This window comes from Carcharodon carcharias, chromosome 15, assembly GCF_017639515.1.
Source record: "Carcharodon carcharias isolate sCarCar2 chromosome 15, sCarCar2.pri, whole genome shotgun sequence".
Classification (NCBI taxonomy): domain Eukaryota; kingdom Metazoa; phylum Chordata; class Chondrichthyes; order Lamniformes; family Lamnidae; genus Carcharodon; species Carcharodon carcharias.
Genome location: NC_054481.1, coordinates 59,310,139 through 59,328,844, shown reverse-complemented (window position 1 = coordinate 59,328,844; position 18,706 = coordinate 59,310,139). Strand labels below are relative to the sequence as shown.

General features: G+C 40.7%; 1 protein-coding gene across 4 annotated transcripts in view; it reads left to right on the top strand.

Moving 5' to 3' along the window:
- Positions 1-18,706, top strand: part of LOC121288094 (probable helicase with zinc finger domain) — a 471,833-nt gene that overhangs the window by 146,584 nt on the left and 306,543 nt on the right. For all 4 annotated transcript variants that reach the window (XM_041206411.1, XM_041206410.1, XM_041206412.1 and 1 more), the window contains one exon: positions 2,950-3,068. In XM_041206411.1, coding sequence (XP_041062345.1) covers positions 2,950-3,068 — 119 coding nt within the window. The remainder of the gene's footprint in view (positions 1-2,949; positions 3,069-18,706) is intronic.

Genomic DNA, 18,706 nt, shown 5'->3' with positions numbered 1-18,706 from the left:
AGCTTAAAGGAAATTGAGACATTTTAAAAAAAAAACCTGGATACTGAACTGGAGTGATTCCTGTTGATACCAAGGACTTTTGTATGTATATATTGTTATGTTAATGCATGCATCTGGTAATGGAATAGTGTAATACATATAGGAGATAGTGAGATGGGTTATTAAAATGAAGCTGTCTTTTAGAATTATGACGGTTCATTTTTTGATAAGGGGGGATATCATGAAGCTATTAATGTATATAACATTTTGGAAAATATTTTTCTTTTAAAATAGAGGTTTAGTCTGCAGGTGTGTCTTAATTGGATTGAAGCCAGCTAGCCTGGGTGCTTTGATGGGTACTAGTTTTGATATGGTCTAGTCTGGTTTATTTAAAAATCCAAATGTTCTCTTGACACTTACGTTTCTAAACTTTCCCCATGTTTAACATGTTTACATCAAAGCCTTCAGAACAGCTACCTTTAATCCAATTAAGTCTCGTGCGCGCGCACACACACACAAGCGCACATCTAGAACAGATACCACTATTTTACAATAAATTCCATAACATTGAGAATTATATCTTCCTGACAACATAAGGAGGCTACAAAATGATGTAGGTGAAGTTATCAAGCAAAGATCTGGCAAATGGAATATAACGTGGGCAAATGTGAAACTGTCCATTTTGGCGGGAAGATTAAAAAAGCATATCTAAATGGTGAGAGGTTGCCGAGCTCTGAGATTCAGAGGGATCTGGGTATCCTAGTGCATGAATCACAAAAGACTAGAATGTGGTACAGCATGTAATTAGGAAAGCTAAGAGAATTTTATTGTTTCTTCTGAAGGGAATGGATTACAAAAGTTGGGAGGTTATGCTTCAGTTATACAGGGCAGTGGTGAGACTGTATCTGGAGCACTGTGTACAGTTTTGGTCTCCTTATTTAAGGATGGATATAAATGTGTTATAAGTAGTTCAGAGAAGGTTTACTAAACTAACACCAGTAATGTGTGAGTTGCCTTATGAGGAAAGGTTGGACAGGTTAGGCTCTTATCCATTGGAGTTTAGAAGAATAATTGAATGATTGAAACCTTTACGATCCTGAGAGGTATTGACAAGGTGGGTGTGGAGAGGACGTTTCCTCATGTCGGAGAATCTAGAAGCGGGGATCACTATTTAAAAATAAGAGGTCACTCATTTAAGACAGAGATGAGGGAATTTTTTTTCTGAGAGTAGTGAGTCTTTGGAACTCTCTTCCTCAAAAGGCAGTAGAATTAGAGTCTTTGAATATTTTTAAGGCAGGGCTAGATAGTTTCTTTTTAACCAAAGGGGTAGGCAGGAATGCAGAGTGGAGTTTACAATCAGATCAGCCATGATATTGGATGGTGGAGCAAGCTTAAGAGGCCTACTCCTTCTAATTCGTATGTTCGTATGTATTTAAATTGCTGAATGTTTTTTTTTGTGTTCCCAGTCAGTTTCTGTTTGCTCTCTGTGGTTCCACACAACTGTTCACTGATGTCATGGGCTGAATCTCTTTACAGCTTCTTGGTTCAGGATTTTACAGAGGGAAGCTGTTAATACAAAATAAGTAATACATGTGTGGTTTAGAGGCAGGTTTTTGAACTTTGCAAGCACTGAGATTTTATCAATCTTAACAAGATTGTTTAGCTTCAACGTTCGTTTTGGGAATCATTTTTATTTTCCATCAGCCTTGACAAAAAGAGGGGCTGCTGGGATAAGAATTTGCAAGCAGTCGCCTGCATGAACCTCAATCTCTCTCTCCTGCCATTGTTTCCCCCACCATCATGGAATCTCGTGGTCTTTGCTTAACTGCTTTCCCGATGAAATGGCTGAGATATGTATCTCCTGATTTGAAACAAGCCTTGGTATGTTCTATTGTGAAGTAGCACAGTAGAACTTCATTAAGTTGTGCCATTGTGAAGACATGTTGGGGGTCAGCTTCCACATTTGCGCTGATGACACCCAGCCCCACCTCTCCAACACCTCTCAATCTCTGCACTGCCTATTGTTAGTGCTGTCAGATAAACCTTCATCTTTGCCTTCAGCACTTAGATTCTACGTATTCCATTGTTGACCTGGCTGACCTCCCACCTTACACCCTACCTAAAGTTCAGCTCGCCTAAAACTCTGCCACCAGTACTCTTTTATGCACAAACTCCTGCTCAACCCACCACTGCCTGCTCTGCTCACTCATAACTCCCTACCTTTATAGCCTCACCTCTTAGTCTCTAACCTTAGTTCAGCTATACTAGTACCACCGCAACACTTCCCAACCCCGACAAAGAACTCCATCCATCTCTCCGACTTCTGGCCTGTTGCGGACCCTGCCCCTTTTTCCTCCCTCCATTGAAAACCAAGCCTTCAGTTGCTCAAATCCCTTTCCATGGAATTTACTCCTGAAGCCTCTCCATCACCCTCCTTTCACATTCTTTTAAATCCTCTTAAAAATTGCTGTTTTGGCTGAGTTTTTGGTCACCTCAAATAATTGGTGTCAAATCATTTTTGGCTACTCCTCAGTGAAACCAATTGGGACAACGTAGAGCATTAAAAGCACCATGTAAAGGCAAATAGTTGTGTTGGGATTTGAACAGCTTATACATTAATAATTAACTCTTATTTTAATTTAATAGTGCACTTATTAAAAATGAGAAATGATCCTAATGATAAGTAGTAGTTATGCTGGGATGGAAGGGCCAGAAGGGAATAGAGGGAATCCGTTGGCATATGTTGCATAATGGGTCCAATTTCACTGAATAGACATTATTTCAGATGGTCAGCAGACTCCACAGAGAAGCCCAGTAAACAATGTTTGCCTAAAATAATGCATATAAGTCGCTTTTGTTAGCTGTACATAACCTAAAATTGAAGATGAGGTATTTTCTAATGAATACTGTACAATACTTTTGAGCTCTGTGCAGATTCTCTTTTGCATTAAATGTATTGTTTCTCCACAGGCTACTTCACACACATTTTAGTGGATGATGCTTCTCGAGCAATTGAGTGTGAAACCATTATGGCTCTTGGGTTAGCTGACAAAACCACTAGAATAGTCCTGGCTGGAGATCCTATGCAGGTATATCATATTACAAAACATTTTATTTTAATATTGGCAGTTTGTTACACTAAGTCTTTGTTCGGAAAGTAATTGGTTCATCATGAAAGGAACAATGTCTCTTATTCCTGCCAAATATAGTCAGAGTACCCATTTTTCAAATTTAAAGTTGCACTTCTCAGTGTAAGTTCAATTATTTTACTTATTCTTGCTTATACTCTTCTGTATAAACACTGTCAGTTCAGTGATTGATAGAGATACTGGACATATTTCACAAATGTTGAATTTACACTTGAATCTAACTTTGTAATTCCAGAATGTTTGTAGAAATACACTTGTATCCTGATTTCAAAAATCAGTTTAATGCCTTTTAGTGCTTTCCTAAAATAAAATCTTACCTCCCTAAACCTGAATTACAAGTGTCAAACTTCTAATTCTAAAACGCCTTGGTGGACCCATTATCAGACCTTAATGAAGATGCTTAAAATCATGATTACAGTCAGACACATTTATTTTGTGTTTCATTAATATGCCTGTTTGTGGTAAGAATCGGATGTTCTCCAATTCCAACTTGATTAATTTCCATTGATTTCACATGGTTAATCAGTACTCTATTTCTATATCCAAAGCAAATTCCAAAAAAAATCAGGTTACCATTGTAATAAAAGAAACACTATTGATTTTGATTTTTTTTTAAGCTGCAGTTTCTGGCTGTCTGAAATGATAAAACAATATAGAACAAGTTTGTAAAATGAAAAGACCAATTTATTGCAGTTTGGTCCCAGCTCAAGCACTATTGAAAAACAGTTGTCCACATTGCAAAAACCTCTTCTCAAACTGTTGTGTGTTTCCAGATGGTTCTGTTTGTGTGAATCTGGATCAGTGTTAAAATTACTCTGATGAATCTTGGTGTTTTAAAAACTATGGTTTTTAGATTTAGAAACTTAATGAGGTGAAATAGGGGGTAATGGATAGCAGAATTTAGGATTTTTCTGGATGGATGAATAAAGATAAGTTAAATGGCCTGTCTCATGCATAATTATCAGCACATCCTGTGACCATAATTTTTTTTTAAATCAAGTAACACTACTGGACAGTTTGGTCTAAGCTAACTGTACACAAGACTAAATTGAAGCCCCTCTTTAGGTGCATTTATATTGTGAAATTTTTGCTAGTGTCAGTGCTTTTAGCAGGCCTTTCAGGTCACTGGTCTCACCAAATATTGGTAGTTTTTACCCCTGCTTTACAGCAGGCTAAGCTGTGGCTATTTTGGGAATACAGCAAAAATCTAAAAGTGCCCATTGATGTTGAACTGATCCTGAGGAATGTTGCTACTGCAGTCTTTAGTTGTGATCTTTCCCTTTGAGATATTTGGAGAGAGTCTAAAATATTAAGTTTTAAATGACATCACTTTGCGTTATAATGTACTGAAAAAAGTTGTCTTTTGTCTGGACAAAAGATATCGTACTTCAATAAATTATCAGCTAATTAACTTTGTCATGATAAAATATTTTAATATCACATCAGCATATTGATTTTGACCATGCAACAAAAATAAGTTTTTCCAAATTAATAGGCATTAACCAGGTCTAACTATATGCATTGAATCCAAAAGTCTTCTATTCGGCATATAAATAGTAAAAAAGTAGTAAGAGGAGGGGCAGGGCCAATTAAGGACCAAAAAGATAGAAGAAGCAGAGGTTGAAAAATGTCCAGCACAGGAATTTGGCAGTGTTAAAAAGACATATATTTAAATGCAAGGAATATAGCAAGCAATGCCGATGAGCTGAGGGCACAGAGAGACACATGGCAATATGATATAATTACTATGACGGACACTTGGCTTAAATAGGGGCAAAAATGGCAGCTCAACATCCCTGGACTATAGGGTTTTCAGACAGGATAGAGAGGGGGCTAAAATAAGTGGGGGTATAGCATCATTGGTTAAAGAATCAATTGCAGCCATGAGGCCATATGGGTTGAACTGAGAAATAAAAAAAGGGGCAACCACATTACTAGGCGTGTACTATAGACTCCCAAATGAGAGGAAGACAGAAGAGCAAATATGTAGGCAAATTTCTGAGTATGAAAACAATAGGGCAATAATAGTTGGGAACTTCAACTACCTTCATGTCAACTGGTATACGAACAGTGTAATAGGCACAGAGGGCATTCAAGAGAATCTTTTTAGCCAGCCCGTAACAAGCCCAACAAGGGAAGGCAATTCTAGATTTAGTCTTAGGAAATGAAGCTGGGCAAGTGGATGAAGTAGCAATGGGTGACCATTTTGGAGACGGTGACCTGAATACAGTTAGATTTAGCATAATTATGGAAAAGGATATAACAGGAGTATGTGTTCTAAATTGGGGAAAGGCAAATTTTACAAAGCTGAGGGGTGATCTGGTGAAAGTGGACTAGTTACAGCTACTTGAAGGGAAATCAGTGACAGACCAGTGGGAGGCATTCAAAAGCAAGATTCTATGGGCACAGTGTGGACATGTCCCCACAAAGAAAAAGGGTGGTCCTGCCAAATCTAGAGCCCTCTGGTTATCTAGAAGCACAGGGTAAGATAAAGCAGAAAAAGAAAGTTCATGACAGTCACACAAAAAAATTATGTTAGAAAGACTAGAGGAGTATAGAAAGTACAGGGATGAAGTAAAAAGGAAACCAGGAAAGCAAAGTGGAAATATTAAAAAAAATATTGGCAGTAAAATAAAGAAAAACCCAAAAATATTTTATTAGGATAAGAGCAAGAGGATAACTAAGGAAAGGGTATGGCTTATCAGGGATGTACAAGGTAACTTGTGTTAATGCATATGTGGGCAGGGTTCTTAGTGAGTACTTTGTCTCAGATTTGAGAAGGAGGGATGCAGACATTCTAGTTGAGGAGGAGGAGTGTGAAATATCAGATACAATAAGCATAATGAGAGAGGAAGTACTGGAGGGACTGACATCCTTTGATATGGTACCAGGTCCAGATGGACTGTATCCCAGGCTGTTAAAGGAAGCCAGAGAGGAAATATTAGATGCCCTTCGGATCATTTCTCAACCCTCACTAGATACAGGTGAGGTACCAGAGGATTAGAGGTCTGCAAACGTTGCACTATTGTTTAAAAAAGGGTGCAAGTGATAAGCCAGAAAATTATAGACCAGTCAGTCTGACTTCAGATGGTGGGCAAATTATTGGAATCAGTTCTGAGAGCCAGGATAAACAGTCATTTAGAAAGGAATGGATTTAATCAGGGATAGTCAGTATGGTTTTGTTAAGGATAAGTCATGTCTTACTAAACTAATTGAATTATTTGAGCAAGTAACAGGGAGGATTGATGAGGCTAGTGCAGTGGATGTGGTCTACATGGATTTTAATAACGCATTTGACAAGGTCCCACATGGTAGACTGATCAGAAAAGTAAATACAAGGGAAGCTGGTGATTTGGATCCAAAATTGGCTCGGTGACAGGAAACAAAGGACAATGATCGACCGATGTTTTTTGTGGATGGAAAGCGGTTTCCAGTGGCATTCCGCAGGGCTCGGTGTTGGAGCCTATGCTATTTGGTGTATATCTTTTCATGATTTGGACTTAAATGTGGGAGGCATGATTGGGAAATTTGCAGCTGACAAAAATTGGCCATGTAGTTGATAGCATTGAGGATAGCTGTGGACTCCAAAATGATATCAATGGTTTGGTTGAGTGGGCAGAGGAGTGGCAAATGGAATTCAATCCAGAGAAGTGTGATGTAATGTGTTTGGGAGGGCAAACAAAGCAAGGGTATACACAATAAATGGGAGGGTATTGAGGGGGGTGATAGAGGAAGTGAGACACCTTGGAGTGTATGTCCATAAGTCCCTGAAGGTGGCAGGACAGGTATATAAAAAGGTGGTGAAGGCAGCATTTGGAATTGTTATGATCCCAGCTAATATTACTGTACAAGTCAGATCCCAGGGTGGAACCTGGCTCGAAAGATCCTAACTTTTATTTTTTGTTTAAAGTTACAGGAATCTGCCAATGAACTTCTAACAAAAAAAGAGTAAAACATTTGTTAAACAAGGAAAAAGAACTATATTACACTATCCCTTCACCCACAACTATACCTTTACAGATATATACAAATTCGTAAAGATAACACAAGTTACAAAGTCTATCTTATACTCCAGTGATCACAGTAAGTATACAGTCCATGAAACCAATAGGTGATTGGTGATGTCGGATACACCACACTCCAAGATCACATAATAGATACCAACCAAAGCAGATGCTATGGATTTCTCATCAACCCCATCCAGATGCTTGTTACACTGTGAGCCAGTTGGTCTCATGGAAGCTCTGCCTTTCTCACGAGGGTTTCCAATCTCTACTTTCAAAGAACTTGCTTTGGAATTTTTTCCCCCAAACGATGCTTTTTCTCGGACGTCTTCAACAGGGATCCGCCTCCAGGGTTTTGATCTCCTTCTCCTCTCCCCGGATCGTTACATGCATTCAAGCTTTGCCTTCCACTCAGCCGTGCCAAGCAGAATATCGTTGCTCCAAAAGCCCGCCGTAAGGAGTCACCGACCTTCGGCTGTCTCCTTCGATCTTATGGCTTCTCGCAAGCCCACTTTGTTCTAAGTCTGGTCTCTGCAGCTCTGTGTTTTTAACTCGGAGCCTTTTCTTCTGCTCTTTACTTTCAATTCCAGTGAACAGGACCTGTTTCTAATCTGTCCTTGTTCCTTGGCTTGACTAACTTCCTGGGACCACTTTCTATTCCACTTTCTGATTTTTAGACCTTTCTTTTTTTTCCTTTGGGACTTGCTCCCTGCATCTCCCACTCATGTCCAGCTTCTTCTGGCACCTTCTGTAGAATGGGGTTCTCTTCTGGGTCACCTGATCCTCCCTCCCCCATGCTGTTTCCCTTTCTCTGTGCAAGCGCAGAGCTGACTTTAAATCTAAAAACCCAAAAAAGAACAAACTACGCATGTGCATAGGGCCCTCTACCTGCCTGAAGATGTGAACTGCAACTGCATATGTGCAGCCATTCTTCAGCCGGCGCATGCACAGAAGCCAAAAATCATAAAAAGGAACGATCTGCGCATGTGTGAAGACTGCTGAGGCCCATTGAGAATTGTAATTACCAAACTCCTGAGGCCCAATCTCTTTTTTTAAGAAAGGTAAGGTTTCTTCTTTCTTTTCTTGGGCTCATAACAGAATGCTTTCCTTGATAGGACAAGGTATAGAATTCAAAAGCAGGGATGTAATGCTGGAACTGCATAAAACACTGGTTAGGCCACAGCTAGAATTTTGCATACAGTCCTGGTCACCACATTACAGGAAGAACATAATTGTTCTGGAGAGAGTACAGTCAACTCCACCTTTCACAGGGGTTCTGTTCCTGCGAAATCTTGAAGGGTGAAATCACGAATGGTGAACTTGCGCATACGCAGAGATGGCACATGTGCAGTGTGCATTTCCTACTCGGAAAAGACATGAGAAGGGTGAGAGTTTAACATTCTAAACTGCAGATAAGCAAAGTTTTGGGGCCTGCATACTGCAATTTGGTGTACATGCATGTTCATGTTTGTGAACAAATTTATGATAGAGGGGGTTGTGAATGACAGGAGTTGACTGTACAGAGGAGGTTTACAAGAATGTTGCCAGGGCTTGAAAATTGCAGCTATGAGGAAAGATTGGGTAGGCGGGGGTCATTTTCCTTAGAACAGAGGAAGCTGAGGGGTGACTTGATTGAGCTGTATGAAACTGAAAGGCCTAGACAGAAGAGACAGGGTGGACTTGTTTCCCCTAGCGGACAGGTAAATTACCAGGGAGCACAGATTTAAGGTGATTGGTATAAGGATTAGAAGGAAAAAAACTTTTTCACCCAGAGGGTGGTAGGTGTCAGGAATTCACTGCATGGATTGGCGATTGAGGCAGAAACCCTCAATTCAAAAAAGGTACCTGAATCTGCACCAATTGCTGTAACTTGTAAGGCTACCGACTGGGTGCTGGAAGGTGGGATTGAAATGGGCGGCAAGTTTTTGCAACTGGCGCAGCTAGTGGGCTGAATGGCTTCTTTCTGTGCTGTAACTTTTCTATGGTTTCTATGTTTCTAAAAGGCGGTGCTATGCATGGGGGCAGAGTACACAGCTGAGGTACTAAATGAGTACTTTGCACTGGTCTTGATCAAGGAGGAACATACTGTTGAAGTTGTAGTAAAGAGAAAACAGTTGAGATGTTGGATGGACTAACAATCAATAAAGGAGGTATTCAAAAGGATAGCTGTACTTAAAAGTTGATAAGTCACCAGGATCCAAGATGAATCCAAGGATACCAAGGGAAATAAGGGTGGAAATTGCAGAGACTGACCATAATCTTCCAGTACTCCATAGATACAGGGGTGGTGCCAGAGGACTGGAGAATTGCAAATGTAACACCCTTGTTGAGAAAAGGATGCAAGGGTAAGCCCAGCAACTACAGTTTCACCTTAGTGGTAGGAAAGCTTTTAGAAAAGATAATCCAGGCCAAAATTAACAATCACTTGGACAAATGTGGTTTAATTAAGGAAATCCAGCATGAATTTGTTAAATCAAGTTAGTAAAACACAGCTTGCCTTTATTATTTTGAAGAAGTATGAGAGAGGGTTGATGAAGGTATTCCATTTAATGAGGTGTACATAAACTTTTAAAAAGGCATTTGATAAATTGTCACACAATTGGTTTACCAGCAAAATTGAAGCCTATAGAATGAAAGGGACATTGGCAGCACAGATATAAAGTAAGTTCAGTCTCAGGAAACGGAGAGTAGTGATAAACGGTTGTTTTTCAGTCTGGAGTATAAAGTGTGGTTCCTCAGGAGTCAGTACTAGGACAATTGCTTTTCATGATCCTTGGGGGGGGTGGGGTGGTGGCGTTAGCGTAATGGTATTGTCACTGGACTGGTAATGCTCTGGGGACCTGGGTTCAAATCCCACCATGGCAACTTAAAAGTCTAATGAAGTATGGATGTTCGCTGATAATTGCGCAATGTTCAGCACTATTTATGATTTCTCAGATGCTGAAGCAGTCAGTATCCAGACTTGGGCTGACAAGTGGCAAGTAACATTGGTGCCACACAAGTGCCAAGTAATGAACATCTCCAACAAGAGAGGACCTAACCATCGGCCCTTGACATTCAATGGTATTACCATTGCTGAATCACCCACTAACATCCTAGGGATTACCTTTGACCAGAAACTGAACTGTACTGGCCACATAAATACAGTGGCTACAAAAGCAGGTCGGAGGCAAGTAACTCACCTCCTGACTCCCCAAAGCCACAAGTCAGGAGTGTGATGGAATACTCTCCACTTGCCTGGATGAGTGCAGCTTATCCAACAACACTCAACAAGCTTGAGACCATCCAGGACAAAGCAGCCTGCTTGATTGGCACCCCTCCCACAAACATTCACCACTGAACATTCATCATTGACGAAGTGGCAGCAGTGCATAGATGCACTGTAGAGATTCACCAAGGCTCCTTAGGCAGCACCTTCCAAAGCCACGACTGCTACCAGCTAGAAGGACAAGGGCAGCAGATAGGTGGGAACACTACCCCCTGGCCACTCACTATCCTGACTTTGAAATAAATTGTTGTGTTCTTTCACTGTCAATGGGGTCAAAATCCTGGAACTCCCTTCCTAACAGCACTGTGGGAGTGCCTACACCACATGGACTGCAATGGGTCAAGAAGGCAGCTTACCACCACCACCTTCTTAAGGGCATCTAGGGATGGGCAATAAATGCTGGCCTAGCCAGTGATGCCCTAGATAGGCAACGATGTGCAAGACACAATTTCAAAATTTGCAAATGACACAGCTTGCAAATATTGTGAACCATGAGATGGAGAGTGATGGACTTCAAGAGGGCATAGAGGGGCTGGTAAATGGGTGGACTTGTGATAGATGAAATTTAATGCAGAGGAGTGTGAAGTGATACATTTTGGAAGGAAGAATGAGGAGAAGCAAAATAAACTGAAGGGTACAATTCTAAAAGGGCTGCAGGAGCAGAGGGACTTGGGATATATATATATATGCACAAATTGAAGGGTACATTGAGAAAAAAAGTGGTTAAAAAAATCATATGGGATCTTGGGCTTTATAAGTTGGGGTTTAGAGTACAAAAGCAAAGAAGTTATGATGAAACTTCATAAAACTCCTAGTTTGGCCTCGACTGAAATATTGTGTTTGGTCCTGGGTACCACACTTTAGGAAAGATATGAAGGTTTTAAGAGAGGGCCCAGGAAAAGCTTACAAGTGGTTTTATGGATGAGAGACTTAAGTTACATAGATGATTGGAGAAAGAAGAGGAAGTTGAGAGGAGATTTAATAGAGGTGTTCAAAATCAAAGGATATGGAGAGAGTTGATAGGAGAAACTTCCCTTTTGCAAAAGGATCGAGAACCAGAGGACACCTGAAAAGAAAAATGGTGACATAAGGAATGCACTGCCAAAATGTGGTGGAGGCAAAATGAATTATGCCTTTCAAAAAGGGTACTGGACAAGCAGCTGAGAAAAGAAAATTGCTAGACCAAGGGTAAAGAACAGGGGCGTAGGATTAGCAGAGTTGCTCTTGTAGAGAGCTGGCATGGGCACAATGAGCCAAATGTCTCCTTCTGTGCTGTAACCAGTGTGGTGTTGCTCTGCCTGTTAGAGAATTGTTTCATAGATGGCATTGAACCTGCATTATATGTGGCTGTCATGAAAGCATCCGATGGCACTATTCATACGATAAGAAGGGAATATAATTTGGGCAAAGAAATCCCCTCAAGATCAGTAATTTCAGCTTTCAGAGGTTTTAAAAAGAAAACGATTCCCTCTGCTGGCTGAGCTTACTTATCTGGTAGGTAAACCAGTCAGACCAGGAGAGTTTCAGGTTCAGACTCTGGATTGTGCTGGGCTCAGTTGGTAATAGTTGTGCAACAAATCAGACTCAATTTGTTTGAGCTAGAATGTAAAACTGGCTGGGCTTCCTATAACTATGTCAGTAAACATTGCTGGAAAAGATTATATAAAAACAGAAAATGCTGGAAATACACAGATCTGACAGCACCTGTGGAGAGAGAAACAGAGTTAATGTTTTTGATCGATGACCTTCCATCAGAAAAGCTGAAGTTGGGTCTGGAGAGAATAAGGTTTAGCTGAGATCCTCTTTCCATACTCCCCTTCTTGGCAAAAATCTTGGGCATTTTGTTGAACTATTGGAGAATGGCAGGCAGCTGTGGAAATTGAGCCAGAAAATAGTGGATTAAAGAATCCAGCTCTTTTTTGGTGAAGCAAAATACTGCAGATGCTGGTAATCTGAAATTAAAATAGAATATGCTGAAAAAAACTCAGGTCTGGCAGCATTTATGGAAAGAGAAACAGAGTTAACGTTTTGAGTCCACATGACTCTTCAGAGCTGAGGAAGAGTCATGCAGACTCATTGTTTCTCGCACAGATGCTGTCAGACCTGCTGAGCTTTTCCAATATTTTCTTTTTATTTCAGCTCCTTTTGGTCCCCCTTTCTCCTTATCCCAACAGATGTTATTCCTAGTTTGTAACTTTTTACTGGGTAAATTTCTGTCACATTTTAAAGGTGTTTGGAAGCTTGTGTGTGACAGATATCCAATATTATAAAAAGTTTTGTAATTAATATAGTAGCTTTTTCATTGATTGATTAAGTAGTAAATTGTTCTCTTATCTCTTTAAATGCCCACGTTGCAGCAGAACAATTTCTTCTAAAAATGCAACAAAAATATAATTAAGGAGCTATGCGCTTCAGTTCCCTGGCATCCTTAGCTGTTGTCTAGCAGCAGCTTTAAGCTACTTGGAATCCTGGCTGGAAACTGAAAATGTAGACAGGAGGCCAGGTCAATAAAATAGGTTTTCCTGAAATAAATTTTCAGGCAAGATCTGGATTACAAAAGTGAAAATTTTATGATTTTGTACTGTTCATGTATTTGGCAGAGGTTTATGCAATTGCAGAATGTTGGTGACATAATGGAGATGCTATGGTGGCAGTTACTGAGCTCAACAGTGTGAGGGAGCTGAATGAACACAGTTGAAATGGCATGCTCACTGTTCCAATCCACTGATGCCAAGCAGTGCCCCCTCCCTCCAGCCTTGCATTAGTGACTATCTCTTGATTATCAGCTTCTTCACTCTTTTTGGGTTAGCTTACATGTGATGTAAGCAATTGATAAAAATGAGCTGCTTTCAAAATAAAAAAAAAGAGAAGTGCAGTTGCCTGGTTTTGATTAATCCTGCATGTGAAATGTGGAAGAAATGACAAATGAAAGGATTGAGATGCAGTGATAGCTGGGAATTTCGTCTTGTTTTAGGAGAAGGGGTGCAGAACACAACTGATTCTGCTTTTGGTGTTCTTTTAAAAAATTGCCACCTAATGTTTAAAAATATTCCTGCTCAGACCAACCTAAATAGGCCCTTATGTTGTTAACCAAAGTCACTAGAGGCATGTCTGAGCCCACACAGCCTTCAGCTAAATAGATTCAAATTTAAAGAATGTAGTTTTGTAAATCACACATCTTGGCTGCAGGTAGAAAGTGTGATTAGAGATTTTGGTTTCCTTTTGAGCTCTAATAAAACTCAGGTTAGTCCTGTTGCACCATTAATATCCTTTGTCTCAGCAATTGCAGCACTCGTCACTGGCTTTCCCAAAAATATCAGCTCTGAGCCCCTTATTGCTCACTGCTGGTTAGTATCTCATCCAAGCTGCTCCCCATCAGACTAACCATCCCTGTGTCCTCATTTCACCTTCCATTGAACCTTGATCTATCCTACTGGTGGCATAACAGCTGTTGACTATATAGTCCTCAAAAATGTCTGCTGCCTCACAAACTACATCTTCGTCATCCAACAAGGTGAATCTATTGGTGTCCTGGGGCTCTAAAACCTGACTCCCCCACCTAATGTTAGCTTCCCCACCTGTTTACACATGACCCACACAAATGATGGCAGCAGTGTGGCTTTTGTCAAGTCTAATCTAAAAGCAAAATAGCTGCTGGAAATGGTTCTGATGAAAGGCCCTGACCTAAAATGTTAACTTTCTCTCCCCACGGGTGCTAACAGACTTGCTGATTATTTCCAGCATTTACTGTTTTTATTTTTTTTTTAAATCAAGTCTCAACTCTGTTGCAATTCCTTGGGCACTGTTTCTCATTCACTATGCCCTTTCACCTTTTACTTCAGATCGTTTTCATTTCCTGCCCTCAAATCCCAATTTAGCTTCTTCTGAATCAGATTGATGCCAAGGATGGGAATCTTTGAGAAAGACTGGGGAATACTGGAATGTTCCATCTGGGGCAGGGAGAAGATTAAGAGGAATTATAGCAAGTTTTTATAGGCTAGCTAGTGAAAGACCAGTGAAAATTGCTCATAAGGGGTCTGACAATAAAGGAAAACTTTCATACAGCAATGGAAATTAGTGGAAAGCAGAATGAGATTACTAAAATTACTAACAATGTTCTGAAGACCTAAAAGGAGAGAGAGCATGAGAGGAGCAGTGGGGCCTTTAACAGCGAGTGAGAGACCATTAAAGAGCACGGAGAGTAGGATTAGTGAGTATTTCTAGTCTTTAAAGTAAAAGCAAAGTCTTTAGTTTGTGTTTAGGTCTCTAGTTTTTTTTCCTACAAGTATAAGATCAATACTGGTGTGTAAAAAAAATTACAATAAAGTGTAAAGAGCAGGGGCGCTAGAGTAATTTAATCAAATACGATAACGATGGCAGGACAGGTGATGTGTTGCTGCTGCAGCATGTGGGAGCTGCAAGGTGATCCAGAGTGAATACATCTGTAGTAATTGTTTGCAGCTCGAGGAACTTTGGATCACAGTTAAAGAGCTGGAGTCTGAACTGCAGACATTGCACCACATCAGGGAACAGGAAAGTTACCTGGACACTTTGCTCCAGGAGGCGGTCACACCCCTCAGCTTAGGTAATTCAAATTTGGTCTGTGATCAGGGACAGGAGGGTGTGTCTGCAGATGAAGCAGGTATGGGGATCCATGGGGTAGTGTTCGAGGAGTCTCAGCCCCTGCAATTGTCCAATGGTTACACGATTCTTGCAAGCTGTGTGGTTGAGAGCGGGGACTGCAGGGAGGATGGGCGAATTGACCATGGCACTGTGTTATAAGGAGCCATTCAAGTGGGGTGGGGGAAAGTAGGAACATAGTAGGGTGATAGGAGACAGTATAATTACAGGGATAGATACTGTTCTTTGCAGCCATGAGTGTGAGTCCCCAAGGCTGTGTTGCCTGCCAGTGCCAAGGTTAAGGACATCTCAGGGCTGGAGAGGAATTTGGAGTGAGAGGGGAGGGATCCAGTTGTTGTCATCCACGTTGGTACCAACAACATTGATAGGATTAGAAAGGAGGTTCTGCTAAAAGAATTTGAACTGTTAGGAGTTAAATTAAAAACAGAACCTCCAAGGTAATAATCTTAGGATTACTACCTGAGCCACAGGCAAACAATGTAAATAAAGTCAAGGAGTTAAATGCATGGCTCAAAGATTGCTGTGGGAGGAATGGATTTCAGTTCATGGGGCACCAGCACTAGGGTCGAGGGCAGCTGTTCTGGTGGGACAGGCTTCACTTGAACCGTGCTGGGACCAGTGTCCTGGCGAATCGAATAACTAGGGCTTTAGACTAAATGGGGGGTGGTTCTGGAGAGGGCATACTAGGCTAACAAAGCAAAAGGACATGGCAGCATTGCAGGGCAGCTCTTTAGATATTGATACCCAGAATGTGACAGGAAGGGACAGAGTACAAACATAAAAAAGGCACCAACTAGGGCCAAAGGGGAAAATAATGGTAAAAAGGCAAAATTATTGGCTCTTTACTTAGATGCACGTAGTATTTGGAGCAAAATAAATAGAGGTTAATGGGTATGACCTTATAGCCATTTCAGAGACATGATTACAAGGAGATCAAAGCTGGGAACTGGGGGTATGTGACTTTGAAAGGACAGGTAGGAAGGAAAGTGGTGGGGTAGCTTTGTTAGTGCGAAATGGAATATGTACAATAGCAAGAAATGATCTTGGATCAGAAGATGTAGAATCCATATGGGGGAGGTAAGAAATAACAAGGGGAAAGAAGACACTGGTGGGAGTACTCTTTAGGCCCCCTAACAGTAGTTATACTGTAGGACAGGGAATCAATCAGGAAATGATGAGGGCATGTAAAAATGGCAGTGCATTAATCATGGGTGACTTTAATCTTCATGTAGATTGGGAAAAATCAAATTGGCAGAGGTAGCCATGAGCAAGGATTCATAGAGTGTATTCAGGACAGTTTCCTAGAACAATATGTTTTAGATCCAACCAGAGATCAGGCTATTTTGGATCTGGTAACGTGTAATGAGGCAGGTTTAATAAAATGATCTCCGAGTAAAAGATCCCATAGGAAACAGTGACCATAACATGTAGAATTTAGCATTCAGTTTGAGTGAGAGAAACCTGGGTCAGAAACAACTATGCTAAACTTAAATAAGGGTAATTATGAAGGAACGAGGGCAGATTTGGCTGGAGTGTACTGGGAAAGGAGTTTAGCAGAAAAAATGGTTGATAAACAATGGTAGACCTTTAAGAAAATAGTTCATGACTTACAACAAAGATATATCCCAGTGAGGAAGAAAGATTCTAGGAAGGGGGATAAACTAACCATGGTTAACTAAGGAAGTTAAGGATGGTATTAAATTGAAAGAAAAAAAACATGCATTGCGGCAAAGATTAGTGGTTAGCCAGAGGATTAGGATTGTTTTAAATACTAACAAAAGATAACCAAAAAAGATAAAGAGGGAGAAAATAAACTTTGGAGGGTAAACTAGCAAGTAATATAAAAACAGACAGTGAGAGCTTCTTTAAATGTATAAAAAGGAAAAGAGGCCAAAATGAACTAAGGCCCCTTAGAGAATGAGGCTGCAGAAATAATTATGGGAAACCAGGAAATGGCAAGAGGAGGTGAGTAAATACTTTGCATCGGTCTTCACAGTAGAAGACACTAATAGCATTCCAAAAATAATAAATAATGGGCAAAAGAGGAGGAGGAAATAAATACAATAACTATCACTAGAGAAAAAGTACTAGGGAAACTAATGGGGCTAAAGGCTGATATGTCCCCTGGACCTGATGGGTTGCATCCTAGGACATTAAAGGAAGTAGCTACCCAAATAGTGGATGCACTGGTAGTAATCTTCCAAGAATCCTTAGATTCTGGAAAAGTTCCAGAAGATTGGAAAACTGCCGATGTAATGCCCTTATTCAAAAAGGGCAGGAGACAAAAACAAGGTAACTATAGGCCAGTTAGCTTAACATCTGTCACTGGGAAAATGGTAAAGTCTGTTATAAAGATGTGATCACAGAGCATTTAGAAATGCATAAAGTCAAGCAGAGGCAGCATGGCTTCATGAAGGAGAAATTATGCCTTACAAGTTTATTAGAATTCTTTGAGGTGGTAACAAACAGTAGATGTAATATATTTGGATTTCCAAAAGGCGTTCGATAAGATACCGCATTTCAGGCTACTTAATAAGAGCCCATGGTGTTGAGGGTAGCATATTAGCATGGATAGAGGATTGGCTAACTAATAGAAGGCACAGAGTTGGGATAAGGGGGGCATTTTCAGGATGGCAACCTGAAACTAGTGGAGTGCCACAGGGATCAGTGCTGGGGCCATAATTATTTACAATATATATATTAATGACTTAGATAAGAGAAGTGAATGTCCTATTGCCAAGTTTGCAGATGACACAAAAGTAGGTGGGAAGGCAAGTAGTTAGGATGACACAAGGAGTCCAGAGGGATATAGACAGGTTAAGTGAGCGGCCAAACTCTTGGCAGATGGAAAGTAATGTGGGAAAACATGAGGTTATGCATTTTGGCATGAAGAAGAGGAGCTGAATGTTATTTAAATGGAGAAAGACCGCAGAAAGCTGCAGCACAGAGGGATTTGGGGGTCCGCATGCATGATTCCCAAAAAGCTAGCAGACAAGTTCAGCGGTAATAGGGAAGGCAAATGGAATGTTGGCCTTTATTTCAAAGGGAATGGAGTATAAAAATAGGGATGTCTTGCTAAAACTATACAAGGCACTAGTTAGACCACACCTAGAATACTGTAACCAGTTTTGGTCCCCTTATCTAAGGAAAGGTATACTTGCATTGGAAGGCTGTTATTCATAATAGGAGGTTGTGGTGGAAGAATTAATCCAGTCTGGTCTCTTGGTTAAAGCTGGTTTATTTCCAAGACAGTTATGAAGAGAGGTTGGATAGACTTGGGTTGTTTTCATTGGAGCAGAGAAGACTGAGGGGTTGACCTGATCGAGTTGTATAAGATTATGAGGGGCATGGACAGGGAGCAGCTGTTCCCCTTAGTTGAAGGGTCAGTCACAAGGAGACATAAGTGCAAGGTGAAGGGCAGGAGATTTAGGGGGGGGGGGGGGATGTGAGGAAAAATGTTTTTACCCAGAGGGTGGTGACAGTCTGGAATGCACTGCCTGGGAGGGTGATGGAGGCAGGTTGCCTTACATCCTTTAAAAAGTACCTGGATGAGCACTTGGCACGTCATAACATTCAAGGCTATGGGCCAAGTGCTGGTGAATGGAATTAGGTAGGTAGGTCAGATGTTTTTCATGTGTTGGTGCAGACTCGATGGGCCGAAGGGC